This window comes from Hypanus sabinus, chromosome 1 (assembly GCF_030144855.1).
Source record: "Hypanus sabinus isolate sHypSab1 chromosome 1, sHypSab1.hap1, whole genome shotgun sequence".
In the NCBI taxonomy this organism is placed as follows: domain Eukaryota; kingdom Metazoa; phylum Chordata; class Chondrichthyes; order Myliobatiformes; family Dasyatidae; genus Hypanus; species Hypanus sabinus.
This window is the reverse complement of record NC_082706.1, coordinates 9,102,749-9,125,698: the sequence shown is the minus strand read 5'-3', so window position 1 is coordinate 9,125,698 and position 22,950 is coordinate 9,102,749. Positions and strand designations below refer to the sequence as shown.

Sequence of the window (22,950 nt, the reverse complement as noted above, 5' to 3'; positions counted from 1 at the left end):
GGAAAGTGAAATAAGATAGAAGGGGGAGGGCGAGAAATAACTAGAAGTTACAGGCCACTAGGAGTAGTGAGGCATGTTTGAGGGGTAGAGTGGACTACTCCTGCTTGAATATTAGAACAATTTTTGGGTTTAGCACATTTACATTTAGCAAATGACTTTAGCTACCAGTCTTCACATCTGAATATGTATTGTGGTTTTAATTTGGAGTGCAGCTCTGAACAATGGGTTCCTAAAAGCAGTGAATCTCAGACCAACGCTGATTAAAATTCATTTGGATGTCTGTGGTGTGCGTGCAAATACTGAGGTGTGAAGTATGTGTGTAGTTTCAAAGGAAGCGTCGTCCATACTTTGTAAGTATGGAATTGTCCTTTGATGATCAGCACATAAAATACCAAGCCCCACGTTTAGCCAGGAAGACCTTTTGACCAAAAGCGTCATCGTGTGATGCCTGCTGTACCTTGCTTTGTTGAGTAATGAAGCTGCTTTGTATCTACCAGTACATTTCTCCAGTAGCTCGTCCACGCAACAACACGTATAAGAGTGCAGGTGGGATTCCCATTGAATACCTCACCCAAAAGGCAACATCACCCTTCTTCAGTATTATACCACAGTCTCTACCAAGGATTAATCCTCCTGTGGGTCCTGAACTTATCATTCACTCGTTTTTGCACTAATTACTTGGGTTTTTTTCCTCCTTTTCACTACCTGATATAATTTACTTTCTGTGATGCTGCTACAAGTTTTTCGGTATACCTGAACCCCACTACTTAGCACAATAAACTTGACTTGGCCAGTTTTAAACCTAGATTATATACAAGATGCTTTTTTTTTCCAAAGAGGAGAATCAGGATTATTAAATTGGCAACCCAACATAATTAAGAGAGGGCGGGTTTGGGCTTGGCTGAGGCCGGAGCTTTCCCCGGATTATTGATGCCACCATTTCACTCAGGGTAAACGCTGGTCGTCCATTTTACCGAGCTCTTTGGGCGCCCGCGACACGGACGCCGGCCCGCATGGAGCTCGAGGATGAAAGCTCTGGTCCCCGGGATAAAACGACGGCAAAGACCGCCCGCCTCGACATGAGCCACGGCTTTGTACACCATATCCGCCGCAACCAGATCGCCAGGTTGGTATCCACTACTTCACTGTTGCTAGGCCAACCGACACGCAAAATTCGGAAGTGGCCTGATGATTGATTGGTGCAATAGCCTATCAGAAGCCAAATTTCCCATCAGGCAGTCGCCCAGTGCTCCCCAGAGACGGAAGGCCGTCATCTTGATTGACACGCACACTAACCAATTAGAAGCGGGACATGCTACCATAACCAATCGGTGAGGAGAGGAAGCGGTGAATCGCTTGTCTGAATTGGATGATTGATGGTTTAAAGAGCTTGATTTAGGCCCACGACAGATAATAAATCTCCAGGACTTCAAATGCACTGGAACAAAACATCTGTGGTCAAGGGAAAGTGTTTGAGGACTGTCTGGTTAATCTAGGAGCTTTTATTGGAAGTGGGGGTTGTAGGTTGTAATGTCTTCCCTTTCAGCAGAGGTCAGGAAAGAGAAAGACTCAAAGCTTCAGGAACTCCGCAGGTCAGGCAGCATCTTGGAGGGAAGTGGATACTGACCCCTTAAGCAGAGCCTCGATGAAGGGAATGTCTGATATGGGGGAAACAGATTGTAGGCTGCTGCTTGTGATACAAATAGAAGCAAATGAAGGTGCTGGAGGAGAGAGAATAAAACATATTGTTGGAACTCATCAGTTTGGAGTTCAATGGTCCTCCTTGTGGAAAACGTGTGTTTCCTCCAGGTGCTCTGGTTGCCTCCCACAGTCTAAAGCCATACTGGTTAGTGGGTTAATTGGTAATTGTAAACTGTAAACAAGAGAAAATCTGCAGATGCTGGAAATCCGAGTAACACACACAAAATGCTGGAGGGACTCAGCAGGCCAGGCAGCATCTACGGAAAAAAAGTAAGAAAAATCAGTGGAACGCTTACAATCCTGCAGAAGGGTTTTGGCCAGAAACGTAGAGTGTACTTTGACCCAAAATGGGTAATGAAATAAGAGGAGGGAATTAGAGAAATTATTGGAATTAGAGAAATGTGTACATAAAAAGCACAGGCCAGATTTAACATCACAAGGGAAGTAAATCACATTAATGCTCTATTTTGAAACTTGTTTGGTGACTTCTGGTTTGGCAGTAGTGGCACAATTTAGCAACAAAATTGCAAAATATGGGTGCAGTCTGATGCCTGATAGGTCTGCCAATATTGCATCACAAGAACTGCAAAGCGCATTGTGGACAAAACATTGTGGCGGGATTTTACTTATTTGCGAGTCATTTTATAAAAGCCTGGATGCATGTATCACTAGGCTCAAAGACAGCTTGTAGCCCGCGGTTTTAAGACTGGAAAGGATCTCTTGTATGATAAGCTGGGCTCTTGACCTGGCAGTCTACCTCAGGTACCTCAGTCTTGTGCCTTACTGTCGGCATGCACTACACTTTCTCTGTAACTGTAGCACTACTCTGCAATCTGTCCCTTTTACCCCTTTGCACCACTTCAATGCACTGCCGTAATAAAATGGTCGGTGTGAATGGCTTGCAGACAACGTTTTTCACCGTGCCCCAGCAAATTTGACAATAATAGACTAATTAGGGATCTTCTCTTTGGAGTGAAGGAGAATCAGAGGTGACTTGATAGAGGTACAGGATGATAAGGAGCATAGATGGAGTTGACAGCAGAAACATTTCTTCCAGGAAAAAATGGCCAATAGAGGGGGTATAATTTTTAGGTGATTGGAGGAAAGTATAGGAGAGGATGTCAGGGGTAAGTTGTTTTTTTCCACACAGGGAGTGGTGGGTGTGTGGAACACCCTACCGGGGTGGCGGTGGAAGCAGATAAAAATTGCTGGCATCCATCATTAGGGTCATGCCTTATTTTCATTGCAACCACCAGGAAGGAGGTACAGGAGCCTGAAGACACGCACTCAACAGTTCAGGAGCAGTTTCTTCCCCTCTACCATACAATTTCTGAATGGACATTGAACCCATGAACACTACATTTCTCGCACTACTTATTTAATTTAACTATTTAATATATAATCATTCTAATTTAAAGTTTTAAAATTATTATTGTGTATTGCAATGTGCTGCTGCCACAAAAACAACAAATTTCATGATATATGCCAGTGATACGAAACTAGATTCTGTTTCTGATTCGGAGATATATTAGGGACGTTTAAGAGACTCTTAGGTAGGCACTTGGGTGATAGAAAAATGGAGGGTAAGGTGGGAGGGAGTGCTTCTATTGATCTTAGCGTAGGGTAAAAGGACACCACAACGTTATGAGCTGAAGGGCCTGTATTGTACTGTAATGTTCTAATTATTTTCCTGTTCTCAGGCTCACTGATTTTGGAGATGTTGGTTCTTATGGTCTTCTAGTTGGAAGTTGTTTGGATGGGCACAGTATACACAGAGAGCTTAAGGGACCTTGCACAGCAGACCTTCCCTTTACTGATGATCCAAGCAGCAGCCACAATGAGACCATAAGACACAGCATGAGAATTAGGCCATTCAGCCCATTGTGTCCTCTATAGGTTTCAAAGAGATTCCCCTTCATTCTTCTAAACTTCAGCAAGTGCAGGCCCTGAGCCATCAAAAACTCCTCATACATTAACCCTTTCATTTGCAGGATAATTTCTATGAACCTCCTCTCCACTGTCTCCAGTGCCAGCACATAGTTCTGTGCTTTCGGACCCTGTAACACTATTGACAGCACCTTCTATCCCTTTGCTGAAGGTTGGAAGCTGACTGGTCGACAATGGAGTTGTCCTGCTTTTCGTGGGCAATTTCCCGCATTGTTGGGTAGATTCCAGTGTTGCAACTCTTGGCTAGAAGTGCAGCTAGTGTGGGAGCACAAGCCTTTAGTGCCAAACCATGATGTCCATCCCTAATACATCATCCTTGCATTTGGAATGAGTTTCAATGTTCTCATCTTTGTTTTCAAAACCCCTTCAAAGGATCTTTGTTCCTTTGAATGAATCTCAGCTGCCCGGCCTCCAAGCTCTGGAAAAGCCTTCCTTGAATCATTCTGTTCTCTATCTCCCTTTAAAACAGAGGTTCCCTCCATGGACCCCTTGCTTAATGGTACTGGTCCATGGCATAAAAAAAGTTTGGGAACTCATGATTTAAGGCATTCATTAAAACCCATCTCTCTGACCAAGCTTTTATAAGACCGTAAGATCTTAAGATTTAGGAGCAGAATTAGGCCATTTAGCCATTGAGTCTGCTCCGCCATTTTATCATGGCTGATCTATTTTCCCTCTCAGTCCCAGTCTCCTGCTTCTCCCCATATCCCTTCATACCCAGACTAATCAACCTCTGCCTTAAATATAAGTCCATAAGCCCATTGGTCTTAATGCATCTTTACATAGCTGCACACAAGATAGATAAGGCTGCAATGAAGTCTACTCAATATCAAAAGGCCCGGACAGAGTGGACAAGCAGAGGATATTTCCAGTAGTTGGGGAGTCTAGGACCAGAGTGCACAGCCTTGTAATAGAAAGTTGTCCCTACAGAACAGAGATGAGGAGGGATTTCTTTAACCAGAGGGTGGTAAGTTCACTGCCACAGACAGCTGTGGAGCCTAAGTCACTGGGGATATTTAAAGTGAAGGTGGATACATCCCAGTCTATCACAGGCAAAAGCTCTGCCCACCATCAAGTACATTTACAAGTAACACTGCCACAAGAAAACAGCACCCATCTTCAAGGGCGTCCACCATCCAGGCCAAGCTCTCTTCTCTCTGCTACCACCAGGCAGGAAGTACAGGAGCCTTAGGTCCCATTTCTGCAGCTTCAGGAAGAGTTATTACCCTTCAGCCATTAGCCTCCATAACAAGCGTGGATAACTTTGCTCACCATAATGCTGAATTGATTTCACAACCCTTAGACTCATTTTCAAGGACTTTACAATTTATGTTATTGGTTATATATTTTCTTGTACAATTTGTCTTCTAATGCACATTGGTTGTTTGTCAGTCTCTATTTATATAATAGTTTTCATAAATTCTATTGTATTCCTTTATACCCACAAGAAAATGAAGTTCAGGGTCGTATATGATGACATGTACGTACTTTGAAAATAAAGTTAATTTGACTTTGAGGTACTTAATTAATAAGGGTATCAAGGGTATTTAGGCGTGTGGCCTAGCGGGCAAGGCATCAGACTTGCAACCTGAATGTCACTGGTTCGAGCCTCAGCTGAGGCAGTGTGTTTGTGTCCTTGAGCAAGGCACTTAACAACACATTGCTCTGCGACGTCACCAGTGCCAAGCTGCGTGGGTCCTAGTGCCCTTCCCTTGGACAACATCGGTGGCGTGGAGAGGGGAAGGCCTGCAGCTTGGGCAACTGCCAGTCTCCCATACAACCCTGCCCAGGCCTGCGCCCTGGAAACTCCAGGCGCAGATCCGTGGTCTCTCGAGACCGATGGATGCCACCACAAGGGTATATGGGGAGATGGCAGTAGAATGGGATTGAGAGAGAAGATCAGCCTTGATCAAATAGCAGAGCAAAATTGATGGGCCAAATAGCCTAATCCTCCCATATCAGGATGACAGGAATGAGGGGTGGACAAAGAGAAGTTTAAGGATTAAATGTATGGTTTTCTGACTGTTCCGTTTAGAGACGACTACGACAAGGAAGTGAGGCAGGCAAAAGAACAACAGAGGAAGAGGCAGACCCCTGCTCCAGTCCGCCCACGCAAGCCGGACCTGCAGGTGTACCATCCACGCAGAAGAAGTAAGTACAGTTCTCTCAGGTCCCAACTGGCCATAAGACATACTGTAGAAGCAGAATTAGGCCACTCAGCCCATCCAGTATATTCAGCCATTCCATCATGGCAGATTTATTATCTCTCTCAATCCCATTCTCCTGCCTTCTCCCCGTAATCTTTGACGCCCTGACTAATCAAGAGCCTATCAACCTCCACCTTAAATATACCCAATGACTTGGTCTGCACTGCTGTCTGTGGCTGTGATTTCCACAGAATCACCACCCTCTGGCTAAAGAAAATTTTTCTCATCTCTGTTCTAAATGGGCATCCCTTAATTCTGAGGCTGTGCCCTCTAGTCCTAGATTCCCTCCCCCCCACTATTGGAAACATCTTCTCCATATCCACTCTCTCTAGGCCTTTCAATATTCCATAGTTTTCAGTAAGATCCCTCCCCCACCATTCTTCTAATCTCTAGAGAGTACAGGCCCAGAGCCATCAAATGCTTCACATTTGTTAAGCCTATCTATCCTGGAATCATTCTTATGACCTCCTCTGGATCCTCTCCAATGCTAGCATATCTTTTCTTAGATAAGGGGTCTAAAACTGTTCACAGTATTCCAAGTGCGGTCTTAGCAAAGCCTTCTAAAGCTTCAGCATTACACCGTTGTTTTTATATTCTATTCCTCATGAAATGAATGCTAACATTGTATTTTCCTTTCTCACCACCGACTCAACCTTTAGGGAAACCTGCATAAGGACCCCCAAGGTTTAGAAAGTAGTCCAAGCTTTTATTCCTTCTGCTGAAGTGTGCGACCATGCACTTCCCTACACTATATTCCCCCTGTAAATTATTTCCCATTCCCCCAATCTGTCTAAGTCCTTCTGCAGGCTCCCTGCTTCCTCAACACTACCTGCCCCTCCGTCTATCTTTGTATCATCCGCAAACTTGGCCACAAAGCCATAAATTCCTTCGTCCAAATCACTGACGTATATGTAGAAAGAAACAGTCCCAACACACAGCCCTGTGGCACATCACTAGTCACCAGCTGCCACTCTTGGCCTCCTGCCAGTCAACCAAGCTTCTATCCATGCCACACACACAAAATGCTGGTGGAACACAGCAGGCCAGGCAGCATCTATAGGGAGAAGCACTGTCGACGTTTCGGGCCGAGACCCTTCATCAGGACTAACTGAAAGGAAAGATAGTAAGAGATTTGAAAGTAGGAGGGGGAGGGGGAAATGCGAAATGATAGGAGAAGACCGGCGGGCGGCGTGAAGCTGAGAGCCGGAAAGGTGATTGGCAAAAGGAAAGCAGAGCTGGAGAAGGGAAAGGATCATGGGACGGGAGGCCTCAGGAGAAAGAAAGGGGGGGAGCACCAGAGCTTCACCTCACCCCCTCTGGTCTTCTATCATTTCGCATTTTCCCCTCCCCCTCCTACTTTCAAATCTCTTACTATCTTTCCTTTCAGTTAGTCCTGACGAAGGGTCTCGGCCCGAAAAGCCAACAGTGCTTCTCCCTATAGATGCTGCCTGGCCTGCTGCATTCCACCAGCATTTTGTGTGTGTTTTTGAATTTCCAGCATCTGCAGATTTCCTTGTGTTTTCTATCCAAGCCAGTACTTTTCATGGGCTCTTATCTTGTTAACCAGCCTCATGTGCAAAGGATCTTGATCAGGAGGAGGTCAAAGTAGAGCTGGCCTGTGTGCTGAACAATGTGGAGATTAAGGGAGAAGAAGTGCTGGATCTTCTTAAAAACATTGATAAATCCCCAGGGCCGGATATGATACACCCCAGGTTATTGTGGGAAATGAGAGAAGAGATCGCAGGAGCAGGGGACTTGATAGAGGTCTACAAGATTATGAGAGGCATAGATAGGGTGGATAGTCAGTACCTATTTCCCAGGGCACCAATAGCAAACATCACAGGGCATATGTACAAAATTAAGGGAGGGAAGTTTAGGTGAGATATCAGGGATAAGTTTTTTGCACAGAGGGTTGTGAGTGCCTGGAATGACTTGCCGGGGATAGTGGTGGAGGCTAAAACATTAGGGGTATTTAAGAGCCTCTTGGACAGGCACATGGATAAAAGAAAAATGGAGGGTTATGGGGTAGTGTGGGTTTAGTACTTTTTTTTAAGGATTATATGGGTCGGCACAACATGGAGGGCTGAAGGGCCTGTACTGTGCTGTAGTGTTCTATGGTTTTATGTGCATTGCCTTCTGAAAATCCTAATAAACAACATCCACTGACTCTCTTTTCTCTTTCCTGCCTGTTATTTCCTCAAAAAGCTTTAAGTTCCTAGGGGTGAATATCACAAATGACCTGACTTGGTCTAACCAAGCAGAGTCCTCTGCCAAGGCGGCCCACCAGCACCTTTATTTCCTGAGAAAGCTTAAGAAATTTGGCCTGTTCCCTAAAACCCTCATTAATTTTTATAGGTGCACCGTAGAAAGCATTCTTCTAGGGTGCATCACAACCTGGTATGGAAGTTGTCCTGTCCAAGACCGGAAGAAGCTGCAGAAGATCGTGAACATGGCCCAGCACATCACACAAACCAATCTTCAATCCTTGGACTCACTTTACACCACACGCTGTCGGAGCAGTGCTGCCAGGATAATCAAGGACATGACCCACCCAGCCAACACACTTTTTGTCCCTCTTCCCTCCAGGAGAAGGTTCAGGAGCATGAAGATTTGTACGGCCAGATTTGGGAACAGCTTCTCTCCAACTGTGATAAGACTGCTGAACAGATCCTGACCCGGATCTGGGCCGTACCTTCCAAATATCTATCCAACAGATTTGTCAGGCAAGATTTCCCCTTGAAACAAAACATGCTGACTTTGGCCTTTTTTATTATATGCCTCCAAGTACCCTGAAACCTCTTCCTCAGTAATCAACAACATTTTCACAACCACTGAAGTCATGTTACCTAGCCTATAATTTCTTTTTCTCTGCCTCCCTTCCCTTACAGCAGAGTGAACTTGCAGTTTTCCAGTCCTTTAGAACCATTCCAGAATCTAGTGATTCCTGAAAGATCACTACTATTGTCTCCACGATCTCTTCCACTACCACTTTCATATCGCTGAAGTGTTAGTCCATCTGGTCCAGTGACTTATCTACCTTCAGACTCCTCAGCTTCACGAGCACCTTCTCCTTCGTAATAGCAACTACACTCACTTCTGCCCCCTGACACTCCTGAATTCCTGGCCTTCTGCTAGTGTCTTCCACAGTAAACACTGATGCAAAATACTTTAAGTTCATCTGCCATTTCTTTGTCCTCCATTACTACTTCTCTAGCGTTTCTTTCCAATAGTCCAATATCCACTCTCGTCTCTTTTATTCTTTATATATCTGAAAAAAATCCTCTATTATTGACTAGTTTACCTTCATATCTCATCTTTTCTCTCTTTATGGCTTTCTTAGTTGTCATGATGGTTTTTAAAAGCTTCCCATCCCTTACCTTCCCACTAATTTTTGCACTATTATATCCCCTTTCTTTTGCTTTTGTGCTCTTTTTGACTTCCCTCGTCTGCCATAGTTGCCTCATCCTTGCTTTAGAATATTTAATCTTTGTACAGCACCTTTCCTGCACTTTCTGAATTTCCCCCAGAATCATCAGCTTTTGCTGTTTTGTCGTTATCCCTAGTAGTGTCCCCTTCCAATCAAGTCAAGTCAACTTTTATTGTCATTTCGACCATAACTGCTGGTACAGTGCATAGTAAAAATGAGACGACGTTTTTCAGGACCATGGTGTTACATGACACAGTACAAAAAACTAGACTGAACTATGTAATAATGAAAAAAACAACACAGAGAAAGCTACACTAGACTACAGACTTACACTGGACTGCATAAAGTGCACAAAAACAGTGCAGGCTTTACAATAAATTATAAACAGGACAATAGGGCAAGGTGTCAGTCCAGGCTTCGGGTATTGAGGAGTGTGATAGCTTGGGGGAAGAAACTGTTACATAGTCTGGTCGTGAGAGCCCAAATCAACTTAGGCTAGATCCTCTCTTATGGCTCTGTAATTCTATTTACTCCACTATAATACTAATACATCTGATTTTAGCTTCTCCTTATCAAACTGCATGGTGAATTCAATCAGAGTAAGATCACTGCTTCCTAAAGGTACCTTTTTCAAAGCTCCCTAATCAAATCTGGGTCATTACATAATACCCAGTCCAGAACAGGCCATGGTATGCTCAGGACTATAAAAACAAAAGATTCTGTAGATGCTAGAAATCCAGAGTAACACACACAAGATGTTGGAGGAACTCAGCAGGTCAGGCAGCATCTATATCTCTGCCATGTGGGCACAGCTTAAGTGGGTTGAGCACCTACAAAGGAAATGGACAAGATCAGGATACTTCCTTTAAGTGAGCTGGCACATGAATTTCTGAATTTTAAAGTGGAGGTTGATTAGTAATGGTGTCAAGATTTACAGAGCAGGAGAATGGGGTTGAGAGGGATGATAAATCAGCCATGATGGAATGGCGGAACAGACTCTGGGCCGAACGGCCTAATTCTTCACCTTTGTGTTGTGTTCTAATGAAGAGGAATAAACAGCCAATGTTTCAGGCCGAGACTCTTCATCAGGACCGATGAACAGTCTCGTTCCAAGTTGCTGATTGTTCGTTCCTCTCCATGGATGTTGGTTGGGATTATGATGTGGGACATTAACACCAGGGGAAATTTCAATTGAAAGGTAAACTCTGTGGCTGAGTGCAGCCTGTTATTGAATTCCACAAGGTCAGGAAATTCATGATGTGTGCTATAATAATTGATTTCAGCCAGAGGCTGGATGGAAATGTCTCCACTCTAGTGGGTGGAATTGAAAACAGCAGGGCTTTGAGTCCCAGTCGTTGCATAGCAACTCTTGTTATGAATTCTTTGAGCATGAAGATTGTAGGTGACCTCTTGGTTAAACCAGCCATGCAAGAGAAATCCAATTGATGCTAGTGGAGTATTAGGGTCATAGAGCACTACACTCTTTGTGTAGTTGTGCTGATTAGAAGCTACAAGTGAGGTGGGGGTTGTTGGCAAACTGGAAAAAGATGGGTTAGAAACAATGCATTTTAGATGTACTTGTGGTGTCCTTTGTAGATGGAGCAGAAAATTTCTCGAGGTTTGACTGTGAGGAATCAAATGAAAGCGGTTCAGGCACTGATCCGGAGCCACAGAATGACACAAGAGAAGCACAGAACACTGAGCTTTTCTGTCTGGATTACCAAGCAGATGATAAAATTGTTACATCAGTCATAATCCATGAGGTAAGTTTTCTTTCTGAAGCAAATTAGGGCAATATCTATCTTTACAAGGTTATAAGGTCATAGAGAATTAGTGAAATACACACAGAAACAGACTCTTTGGCCTATCTAGTTCTTGCCAAACAGTTATTCTGCCTAGTCCCATTGACCCACAGCTGGACCATCGGCAAACTTATCCGTATACTTATCTAAGTTTCTCTTAAATGTCGAAATCAAATCTGCATCCACCACTTCTACCGGCAGCTCCTTCCTCAATCCTGACACCCTCTAAGAGAAGAAGTTCCCCCTCATGTTCCCCTTAAATATTTCACCTTTCACCCTTAACCTATGTAAGTGTCAATCTAAAGTTTACATTTTTAAAAAAGCAAACAGAAGAGTTTTTTGTGTATAACCGGAATGAGGTTTGATTGTGACCGTTCTCGTGGATAAATGATTCCCAGATCAGATCACCTCAGCGCACTTGTGGTCACTCGGAAACTGCCTCTCAGTACCATGAAGGAGCAGCCAGATTGGGAAGAAGTTAAAAGTATATAAAGAGAAAGAACTTTAAAACAAGAAATTCTGCAGATGCTGGAAATCTTGAGTAACATAGTCAGGCAGTCAGCAAGTCAGGCAGTATCTGTTGAGATTCTTCATCAAAGCTGAAAAGGAAGAGGGTAGAAGCCAGAATAAGAAGGTAGGGGAGGGGATTGAGTACAAACTGGCAGGTGATAGATGAAACTGAATGAGCGGGAAAGTGGGGATGAAGTAAGAAACTACAGAGTGATAGGTGGACGAGGTCAAGTGCTGAAGAAGAAGGAATCTGATTGGAGAGAACAGTGGACCATAGGAGGAAGCGAACCGGAGGGACATGATGGGCAGAGAAGGGGTGAGAGGGGAGCCAGAATGGGGAATAAATAAAGAGAAAAGGGGAGGTGAGGTGAAATTACCGAAGTTAGAGAAATTGTTTATGCCATCAGACTGAAGGCTACCATTACATTGTGGCAGTAGAGGTGGCCATAGACAGATATTTCAGAGTGGAAGTGGGAAGTCAAATTGAAACAAATGGCCACTGGGAAATCTAGACTTTTGCGTCGGAACAAAAAGAAAGGACTTGTTGGTAGAATCAGGTACCCAGTCCTGAAAGCAAATTTTATAGAAACTTTGAAATGGTAATATGTAAAAAGGATGATTTGCGAGTTATCTATAAGAACAGTGCAGTGGGATAAATTGGATTGCGCTTTCAAAGAGACAGTGTTGAGAATATAATAACTGGTTTCTTTCTGTGAAGTGTGTTTCTATGAAAACAAGACTAGGAGGCGTAAAAAGACCAAATGATGACTTACGTCCTTTTTCCTCTTACCACACAGAATGATGACCCCAAGAAAGTGGCGGAGAAAATTGGGTCTAAGAATAGCTTGGAGCCCTTGATGAAGGAAGCGCTAAGGCTAAGAATACAGGAGGAAATTGAAAAGAGGATCTCAAAGCGTTGAGTCCAACTGCAACTTCATTGGGCGATCCAATTTTGTTTTTGTTATGTGTTGTTTTTCTCCATTTTTAGGTGGTTAATGAAGTGTGGAGAGATTTGAGGCCTCGAGGCCATGCAAGTATTTGCAAGGACAAAATGGATCCAAAAAAAAGAGAAAAAGAAAGCTGAAAAGAGTGGCGGCCACGGCTAGATTTCCTGAAAGAGGCAAAGCACATTGCTCAACTGCCAGATTCATGGGAGCTTCAGCTTCACTTAGTTCAAGCTCCACAAACGGTGCAGAATGTCAAAAGAATATAAACAGGCTGAAACAATATTATCTTGAAATTTAATATGCAAAACAGAAGTATTCTATTTTTGGCAAGTATTTTAACAAACCTGGGAAAAAAAATCGACGCAGTAAGATCCTTGCCTGGTGCCAATATTCCCAACTCCACAAAGTGTTGATGGTAATCCCAAGAGTTATCCAATTCTTCATTTTAGGAGTATAAGACATAGGACTAGATGATTCAGCCCAACAAGTCTCTGCCATTCCATCATGGCTGATTTATTATCCCTCTCAACCCCATTCTCCTGCCTTCTCCCCGTAACTGTTGACATCCTTACTAATCAAGAACTTTGGCCTCTACAGCCATCAGTGGTGATGAATTCCACAAATTCACCACCAAATGGCTAAAGAAATTCTTTCTCTCTCTGTTCTAAAATCTGTTTGGTAGAGTTTCAGATAAGTAGAACCCAAGGTGGCTATAGCTATGGTACTTTTCCAAGGAACCGAGAAGCTGTCATCTTCAATAACGTGTAGAAACTTTACAGAACAAAGATCAGGTTTGTGTATATGGCTAAATCCAGTAACCAGTGTTGGTGTAACTCTGAGAAGGATTCCTTTTTATTTTGCAGAGGGGTTGTATAAACTTTGAAACCCCATTAAAATGTTTTTAAATGAGATATCTTTTCTGAATGGGCTGTCCTTCCTTTCAAAGAGTTTGCTTCTCATAAATCTGTACCACTCCTAGCAGGTAGTCTGCAGGTTACTAGGGACCAGTGGGAGAATGGTCAGTGCAGCTAGTAAAGAGCTGCTGACTACTTGTTGAATACTGGCAATATCTTGGAAGATGTTTGCTGCAAGAGTGGTTTATAGGTATAGAAAGCGATGATAAGAGGATCAAGGCAGTACATCTGAATTATGGCACAGCCTGCAAGATTATTGGTTCTTATCCAGTTTGTGGGCAGTTTGGGATGTCTACCTCCATGTAACCAAGCTTAGGATATCATCCAAAATAACATGGACGTGGACTCTGACCATTAGATTATCAACGTTTAACACCTAAGAAGTCGAAGTCGAATGAGTTTCTTAAATTCATATTGTGCCAGTGTCTGTATTGATGAGAAAAGCCAACAATTTTTAGAGTCGTGGAGCACATTGAGCGGCACAGTAGCATAGTGGTTAGCACAACGCTTTACAATACAGGCGGCCGGGGCTGTAAGCAGTTTGTATGTTCTCCCTGTGACCATATGGCTTTCCTCTGTGCTGCAGTCCAAAGGCCTTCCAGGTTAATTGGTCACTGTAAGTTGTCCCATGATTAGGCTAGGATTAAATTGGGGGAATCGCTGGACGGCACTGCTCGAACGGGCAAAAGGGCCTACTCTGTGCTGTATCTCAATAAGTAAATATTGAGCTTACCTAGTCCATTCCACCTTGGTATTCTGCCTAGATCCTACCACCTGCATCTGGACTATTCCCTCCGTACCTCTTCTGTCCATTTTTCAAAGGTTAAAATGGGATGAATATGAGAAATGAGAAGTTTCCCCAGATGGTCCAGAGGATAGATGAAACCATCTCAGTCATTCAGGTCAACTCCAAAATAATCACATCTCCAGCTAAGGGGGAGCTGTGATTGACAGTGACCACATGTCCCACTCCTGACTGCTGTCCATGACTCCTCTGCCTGCAAGTGTTCGTTCATCCCCACAACTCTAGCCAAGAACAGCTAACTGAGCCTTTTTGATCTTGTTTGGTGCAGTGTTATAATGGGAACTTATTACATTTGTAGAAGGCGTACAGCAACAGACTCATCTGCCTTCCTGTCTGGTCTCTCTGTCATAAAACATGTGGTTTCAAACATTTTTAAATTTTGCATCCATCTTTAGGCAAAGTGCATGATTTTTAAAATGGTCTCAAAAATAATGTTACTATTATGTTTGATTAAATTTTCCTCTAGAATAACAGTTCAAAAATGCATCAATAATTATGAACTACTGTGAAGTGTCTAGAGTTTGTGAAATTTTCTTCTGCCTTGATTGAGATGTTGAACATTGTGATTTTTTTAAAAATATTTCATTAAGATTGCTATCGTTCCCACATTGAAAACTATTGTGAATCAAATTGGTTTCCTGGTCATCATTTATCTGACTCTGTGTATGTCAAATAAACTTTGTATATTTCTAAAAGATGTGCATTTGTACTCATCTGTAGAAACAATAGGTGCATATTTAACTCTAGAATCCACAACCTAAATTCTTTCCCTCCCTGCATTCTTGCTGTCAAAATTAATATTCATCTCCGCATTCAGCTCGTACAAAGGGAATTCATCTCTTATAGAACAAATATTTAATCCCCTTGAATGTTTAGAGCTGTCTCGTTGAAACAACACAAGAGTAACAGCACGGTAGTGCAGTGGTTAGCACAACGCTTTACAATACCAGTGGTCTGGGTTCAATTCCCAGTGACCGCGTGGGTTTCCTCTGGGTGCTCTGGTTTTGTTCCACAGTCCAAAGACGTACTGGTTGGTAGGTTAATTGGGAATTGTAAATTGTCCTGTGATTAGGCTAGAGTTAAATTGGTGGGTTGCTAGGCTGTGTGGTTCGCTGGGCTGTAAATAAACTTTTCATGGCCAGTGACTGAGTGACTTGCACAATAAGATAATTACTTACCACCCGTTGTGCTGCTTGTGTTTAGGGCAGCAATGAAGGTGCTCCATTTCTGTCTGTCCATACCGTCACACACAGATGTAGAAGGATTCTTCATTGCTGTTTCTGTAACAATTTTTGTTTTACCATTCAGGGTTGTTTGCCCTGAGCTGAACCCCCGAACCTGGAGGACCTGTGGACCACCCTTAGTCTAACCTCTACCCTTTGACATGTTTGTCATGGGTGACCCTGCCGAGGGCCAAAACGTGGAGCCCTGACTCCAGCCAGCAGAGCTCTCCAAGTCACCGAGGCATGCAAAGCTCCAAACCCAACGACAAGTTTGTGGTCCTCTTGGAGGACAGTAACTCACTAGAGGAAAGAAAACATAAAGACACGTCCATCTAGTCTAACTTAGAAAAATCCACAAAAGAATCAGAATCAGATTTATTAGCTCTGACATTATCACTCGTCAATTTTATTGTTCTGTGGCAGCAGGACAGTGCAATACATAAAATATACTATAACACAATAAGAATGTATATATTTCTTCATGTACTTTACTAGGGACACCTGTACATCCGCCCGTCAATGCAATTATCTAATCAACCAATTATGTGGCAGCAACCCAATGCATAAAATCATGCCGACATGATCTAGAGGTTCAAGTTGTTGTTCAGGCCAAACATCAGAACAGGGAAGAAATGTGATCTAAGTGACTTTGACATTGGAATGATTGTTGGTGTCAGAAAGGGGTGGTTTGTGTATCTTAGAAACGGCTGACCTCCTGGGATTTTAAAGAACAGCAGTCTCTATAGTTTGCAGAAAATAGTGCGAAAAACAAAAAAGAAATCCAGTGAGCAGCAGGTCTGAGGATGGAAATGCCTTGTTAATGGAGAGAGGTCAGAGGAGAATGGCCAGACTGGTTCACGCTGACAGTAACTCCAATAATTACACGTTACAGCAGTGGTGTGCACAAGAGCATCTCTGAATGCACAGCATGTTGAACCTTGAAGTGGATGGGCCACAGCAGCAGAAGAACACCAATAAGAGGCTTTCACGCTGTGGTACCGTTTTAACTTGCTCTCGGTTTTTACCAGTCAGTCACGCAGGTCCCGGATGGAGACTCAGGAATACTGTCGCACCCAGATGTAGAAGGATTCTTCATTGCTGTTTCCACAACAACCTTGTTTTACCACTCAGGAATGTTAACCTTGAGCTCAACCCCCGAACCTGGAGGACCAGTGGATCACTTTTAGTCTGGCCTCTGCCCTTTGACCTGTTCGGTATGGGTGACCCCACCAAGAGCTGAAGCATAAAGCCCTGACTCCAGCCAACAAACCTCTCCGGGTCATTGAGCACACAAGCCTCCAAACCACAACAAGGCTGTGGTCCTCTTGGAGGACTGCATGTATACACCCAAACTATTTTCAAATCCTTTTACCGCTACAGCATTGGTCAGGTATGCAGTGAGAAGCTCATGATGGCAGTCCATGCACTTGGTTGTTTTTTCACCTAGGACTATTTCTGGAAGTTGTACCTCAGAGATATAGTTGGTGATTGAAAGCCTCTTCGCCAGATTGTTGGCTGAATCAAATTGCTCCCTCAGTCCCAATACTGCAGTTATTTATTTACAAACATGGTTATACTCAATGTCATTGGGATGTTGGCCAAGGGATCTGATGCATGTACACAATCCATTCAATCACTACTATCAACAGATGTCAATATTTAGTTTCTGTGTGGCAGAGCTGATTGTAATGTGTACCGACTTAAATCAGTCACGCCAAGACCAAAATAATCCCTCTGGCTAAAATGTTTTTTAAAAAGTTAAGGTGCACTTCACAATTTTCATACCACTCTAAAGCCTATCGTAGCAAGGTAATCCAAACTTACATTGGTGAAGTAGAATTCTCTTGATATTGACCTATTATTTTTCCAAATCTCTGATTTACCTAGGTTTATGCTACTCTGTCCCTGCTGATAGCACACACAGAATCAGAATCAGGTTTATTATCACTGGTGTGAAAGTTGTTAACTTAGCAACAGCAGTTCAATGCAATACATGATAATATAGAAAGAAAAAAATCGACTACAGTATGTATAGATATATGTAGACTAAATAGATTAAAATAGTGCAGAAACAGGAATAATATATATAAAAAGTGAGGTTGTGCCTGTGGGTTCAATGTCCATTTAGAAATCATATGACAGAGGGGAAGAAGTTGTTCCTGAATCGCAGGCCTCTGTACTTGCTACAGGTAAATTGCAGGCTCTAACAGTCCCAGAAACACATTTAAGGTGAAAAACAGGCATAAAAGAACATACACTCAGAGGTGACGGGAGGTACCTCATTAAGTAGCCACTGAGTTGCATGGACTGCATGGACTGCATGGACTGTCATGATGTACCATTTACCCCTCTTCATCAAGTATCTGACTAATTCTGTGGTTGTAAAGGGAATTGAAAGAAGATTGGGTATATAGGAATATATTGACCAGTTGGGCTGAATAGCCTGGTTCCTTGTAGTTTATATAATTGGCTCACTTTGTTTCCAAGTGCCCACTACTTGGTGTCTTTTAAATACCCCTCTTACTGTAATAATGGCCTCCTTGATTAATACTGCAATCTTCTTTCCCCTATGCACCTGCCCTACCACACCTCAAGTTTCTACACCCTGGAATGTGGAGTTTCCAGTCCTGTACATCTTCCAAACACATCTATGTGATGCCAGCATATCATATCCCCATGTGTTAACCGACTTTCATCGAAAGGGAGAGTCACCATATGAGGCAGAGGGGCCTACCCACCTGCCAGTGAGCCACACAGCGATAGGCCGCTCACAGTTTCCTTCTCTGGCAGCCATCAGAAGGAAGGCAGTCAGCACAGAACTCTCGCTCGCTTTCTGTATTCGCCTCAGACTCTCAATCTTCCACCCGGTGCTTTAATCAGCGATTAATGGACGATTTAATCGGTGAAATGGAGTCGACCATTGGCTCATGCCCGCTCTTGAAGATTCTTTGCATCGAGGCTGTCCAAGTATGCACTTGCTTTCTGGAATCTTCTTGGAGACTGCAAAGCGCTGGATCAAACAATCCCCAAACTGTAAATTGCAGGCTCTAACAGTCCCAGAAACACATTTAAGGTGAAAAACAGGCATAAAAGAAGTAAAAAATACATTTTTGTGAGCCACCTGGAAGATGCTGACTGAGGGAGTATCTTGACCAGATGGGAAAAAACATTTCTTTAGTGAGAGAGGTCAGAGGAGGACGGCCAGATTGACAGGATCAGATGGCCAGATTCAAGCTGACAGGACGGCGACAGTAACTCAAATAACCACACGTTAGACCATCTCTGAACACACAACACGGTGAACCTTGAAGCGGCTGGGCTACAGCAGCAGAAGACCATGAACATACACTCAGAGGTCACGGGAGGTACCTCATTAAGTAGCCACTGAGTTGCATGGACTGCATGGACTGTCATGATGTACCACTTAGCCCTCTTCATCAAGTATCTGACTAATTCTGTGGTTGTAAAGGGAATTGAAAGAAGATTAGGTATATAGGAATCTACTGACCAGTTGGGCTGAATAGCCTGGTTCCTTGTAGTTTATATAATTTTACAATTTTTTGGAGCAGTTTACAAAAAGATTTACTCTAAGATTAGCTTTATTTGTCACAGGTACATCGAAACATTCCCGATGGCAGGGTGGAGATGCGTCTCTGTCAAAGGAGGTGTAGGGCACCCCTTCCCTCCACTAGCCTGCAGGTCACCCTCAGGCAAGGTGTAGCACCTGCTTAGCCCCCCGATCAGGGTCACGTGAAACCACGGGAGCAGGCGGTGGATGGCCGTATGAGCAGCCGCTGCACATCACAAGTCCCGGTTATACAACCAGGCAGGCAATCTCTGAAGAGTGTTGATAATGGCTGGGGTCACCCATCTTGTAAAGACACTACAATGGGAAACCACTTCTTTAGGAAAATTTGCCAAGAACAATCATGGTCATGGGACCATGATCACCCATGTCACATGACACGGCGCATAATGATGATGCTGACATCAAAACATACTGTGAAATCCATCATTTGCATCAGTCAAATCAGTAAGGATTGTGTTGAGCCATGCACAATTATCACCATGCCTCTCACACTAACATAGCAAGCCCACAACTTACTAACCCTAACAGTAGGTACTTGGAATGTGGGAGGAAACCAGAGCACATGGAGGAAACCCACACAATCAAAGGGAGAACATACAAAGTACTTACAGAAATGGTGGGAATTGAATCTTGATCTTATAGATGGTGCCCCACCACCAAGCACCTCTTCCCCCCCCCCACCCCCGCATACTCTCTGCTTTCCACAGGGATCGCTCCCTATGCAATTTCCTTGTCCATTCGTCCCTCCCCACTGATCTCGCTCCTGGCACTTATCCTTGCAAGCAGAACAAGTGCTACACCTGCCCCTACACATCCTCACTCACTACCAACTACCATTCAGGGCCCCAAACAGTCCTTCCAGGTGAGCTGACACTTCACCTGTAGGTCTGTTAGGGTCATACACTGGGTTTGGTGATTCCTGGTGTAGCCTTCTGTAAATTGGTGAGACCTGACGTTGATTGAGAGATGGCTTCGTCAAGCACCTACACTCCGTCCGCCAGAATGTGGGATCTCCCAGTGGCCCCCCATTTTAATTCCACTTTCCATTCCAATATGTCCATCCATGGCCTCCTCCACTGTTGCGATGAGGCCACACTCAGGTTGGAGGAACAACACCTTATATTCCGTTTGGGTAGCCTCCAACCTGCTGGCATGAACATCGATTTCTTGAATTTCCAGTAATGCCTCCCCCTTCACCATTCCCCATCCTCTTTTCCCTCTCTCACTTATCTTCTTACCTGCCCATCACCTCCCTCTGGTGCTCCTCTTCCCTTTTCTTTCTTCCATGGCCTCTGCCTTACTTCCCAGCTCCTTACTTCATCCGTTCCCCCTCCCAGTTTCAACTATCACCTTGTGCTTCTCTCACCCTCACCTCTAAAACCTACTCTTCAGCATTTTTCTCCAGTCCTGCCAAAAGTCTCAGCCCAGAACATCGACTGTACTCTTTTCCATAGAAGCTGCCTGGTCTGCTGAGTTCCTCCAGCATTTTGTGTGTGTTGCTGTTCTTTACTTATAGTCGTTTCCGGGTCATGGTGTGTTTGATGAGTCAGTGTAGAGAGGTAGTTTGCAGTTGCCCTGACACAAAGGTGCGTTGCACAGTTCGGAACTGAACTTCAAGCCACATGCCTATTTTCTGATGTGTCGGTCACTCAGGGTGGAGAAGCAACACCTTATATTCCGTCTGGGTATCCTCCAACCTAACAGTATGAATATCAATTTCTCCTTCTGGTAAACAAATCCACTCCACCCTTCCTCTCTTCCTCACTTTGACTTTTTAACCTCTTCTCACCAGCCTATTACTTCCCCCTGGGTCCCCTCCTCCTTCCCTTTCTCCTCACCTATCAGATTCCTTCTTCTCCAGCCCTTTACCTTCCCACCCAACTGGCTTCACCCATTATCTCTCAGCTAGCCCTCCTTCCCCTCACTCACTTCCCCTTTTATTTAGGCATCTCCTGTTATAAGGTGGGTGTAGAGAGCAGACCCAAACACAAAACACAGACTGAAGTACTAGGAGCAATAGACAATAGACAATAGGTGCAGAAGTAGACCATTCAGCCCTTTGAGCCTGCACCGCCATTCTGAGATCATGGCTGATCATCTACTATCAATACCCGGTTCCTGCCTTGTCCCCATTTCCCTTGATTCCCCTATCCATAAGATACCTATCTAGCTCCTTCTTGAAAGCATCCAGAGAATTGGCCTCCACTACCTTACGAGGCAGTGCATTCCACACTCCCACAACTCTCTGGGAGAAGAAGTTTTTCCTTAACTCTGTCCTAAATGACCTACCCCTTATTCTCAAACCATGCCCTCTGGTACTGGACTCTCCCAGCATCTGGAACATATTTCCTGCCTCTATCTTGTCCAATCCCTTAATAATCTTATATGTTTCAATCAGATCCCCTCTCAATCTCCTTAATTCCAGTGTGTACAAGCGCAGTCTCTTTAACCTCCCTGCGTAAGAGCAGGACTAGATGTGTCAAGAAAGCAAGGGAAGTGGGGAAGAAATGACGCTGGACAAGACATGGGCCCTGGACAAGACTAGGAGACAGAGCCTAGGCTAGGACTAGACTAGGAAACCAGGACCTGGACGAGGAACTAGGAACTTGGAACCAGGACCAGGTCTTGACTCGGGCTCGGACTCCCAGATCTAGACAAGGACAAGACGTGGCAAGGCAACTGGATTGGATGCGGGGGCAGGACGTGGGACTCCTGGGCTAGATGAGGACATAAAGCCCAGACTTGGTCTTGGGAGACAGAAACACAGAACACAGAGCTGGGGTTCCCCCTTGGGAACAGAACGTAGGGCCGGAACTCATACACAGAAAGCTGAACACGACAAGACAGTTCCCAACACAAGGTAGCAGCAAACAGCCAGACCTACCTAGCAAAGGCATGGACACAGAGACAGTTCCAAACAACGATAGACAGTTCCTTATCTGGACACAGCAAGGCTCTGGTCTTGCTCCAGTGGTAGAACTATACTGCAAGAATAGGCGAGGACGCAGGTGAGGACACAGCCAAGGGCTACAGAAAGAAGGGGAAGAGAAGGGAAGGGAACAGTCCAACCTCAGGGTAACGGCAAAGACAGCCTGGCTTACCCAACAGAGGCAAGGTCAGGAAGGGACAGATCCAACCACAGGGTAACGGCAAAACCAGCCACTGCCTTACCCCACGGAGGCAAGGACAGGATACTGACAAGACAAACCAGCACCCACACGCAACCCCAGGGACATTTATATTCCCAGCCTCAAGACGAGTATCAGGTGCCTATGATTAAACCCAACTGAAACAAGGGACAGCTGGAAGACCCGGAGTCTGGAGTCCACAGTCCAGACCGTGAACCAGAACGTGGACTTCACGGACCGGATCATGACATCTCCTCCCTCTCCCACCTTCCTTTCCAGTCCTGAAGAAGGGTCTTGGCCCAAAACATTGACAGTTAACCCTTTTGCACAGATGCTGCCCAACCTGCTGAGATCCTGTGTGCTTTGCTCTCTATCCTTCCCTGCACGGCATCACCAATTCCATGTCTCACTGGCCCAACAGTCATTAATATTAACTGGTGCTATTTAACCCCTTTGGCATGGCAGCTCCCTCCATCTCCTTTACCTACCCCACAGATGAACCACAGAAAGTATAACAGCTTGGTGCGGCAACTCCTCTGCACATGACCACAAGAAACCGCAGAAAGGTGTGGATACAGTTCGGCCCATTGCAGAAACCAGCTTCCCCTCCATACTTCTCACTGCCTCAGAAAAGCAGCCAGCATAACCAAAGACCCCACCCATCCCAGATGTTCTCTGTCTTCTCCTGCCCCCTCCCCCCCAATTGGGCAGAAGATACAAAAGCCTGAAAGCTCATAACACCAGCTTCTA

At 44.4% G+C, this 22,950-nt stretch overlaps 1 protein-coding gene across 1 annotated transcript; it reads left to right on the top strand.

The window, feature by feature from the left end:
* The first annotated feature begins 744 nt into the window (after window positions 1-744).
* Window positions 745-14,949, top strand: c1h2orf68 (chromosome 1 C2orf68 homolog). Its single transcript, XM_059964099.1, has 4 exons — window positions 745-1,126; window positions 5,684-5,799; window positions 10,879-11,045; window positions 12,392-14,949. The coding sequence occupies exons 1-4, from the start codon at window positions 1,014-1,016 to the stop codon at window positions 12,512-12,514; spliced, it is 519 nt and encodes a 172-aa protein (XP_059820082.1). The 5' UTR covers window positions 745-1,013; the 3' UTR covers window positions 12,515-14,949.
* Window positions 14,950-22,950: the final 8,001 nt, after the last annotated feature.

Coding starts and splice junctions, on each gene's coding strand:
- c1h2orf68 (XM_059964099.1), top strand. CDS start 1,014: ATGGAGCTCGAGGATGAAAGCTCTGGTCCCCGGGATAAAACGACGGCA. Junction 5,800..10,878: donor GTACCATCCACGCAGAAGAA/GTAAGTACAGTT, acceptor TGTCCTTTGTAG/ATGGAGCAGAAAATTTCTCG. Junction 11,046..12,391: donor CATCAGTCATAATCCATGAG/GTAAGTTTTCTT, acceptor CTTACCACACAG/AATGATGACCCCAAGAAAGT.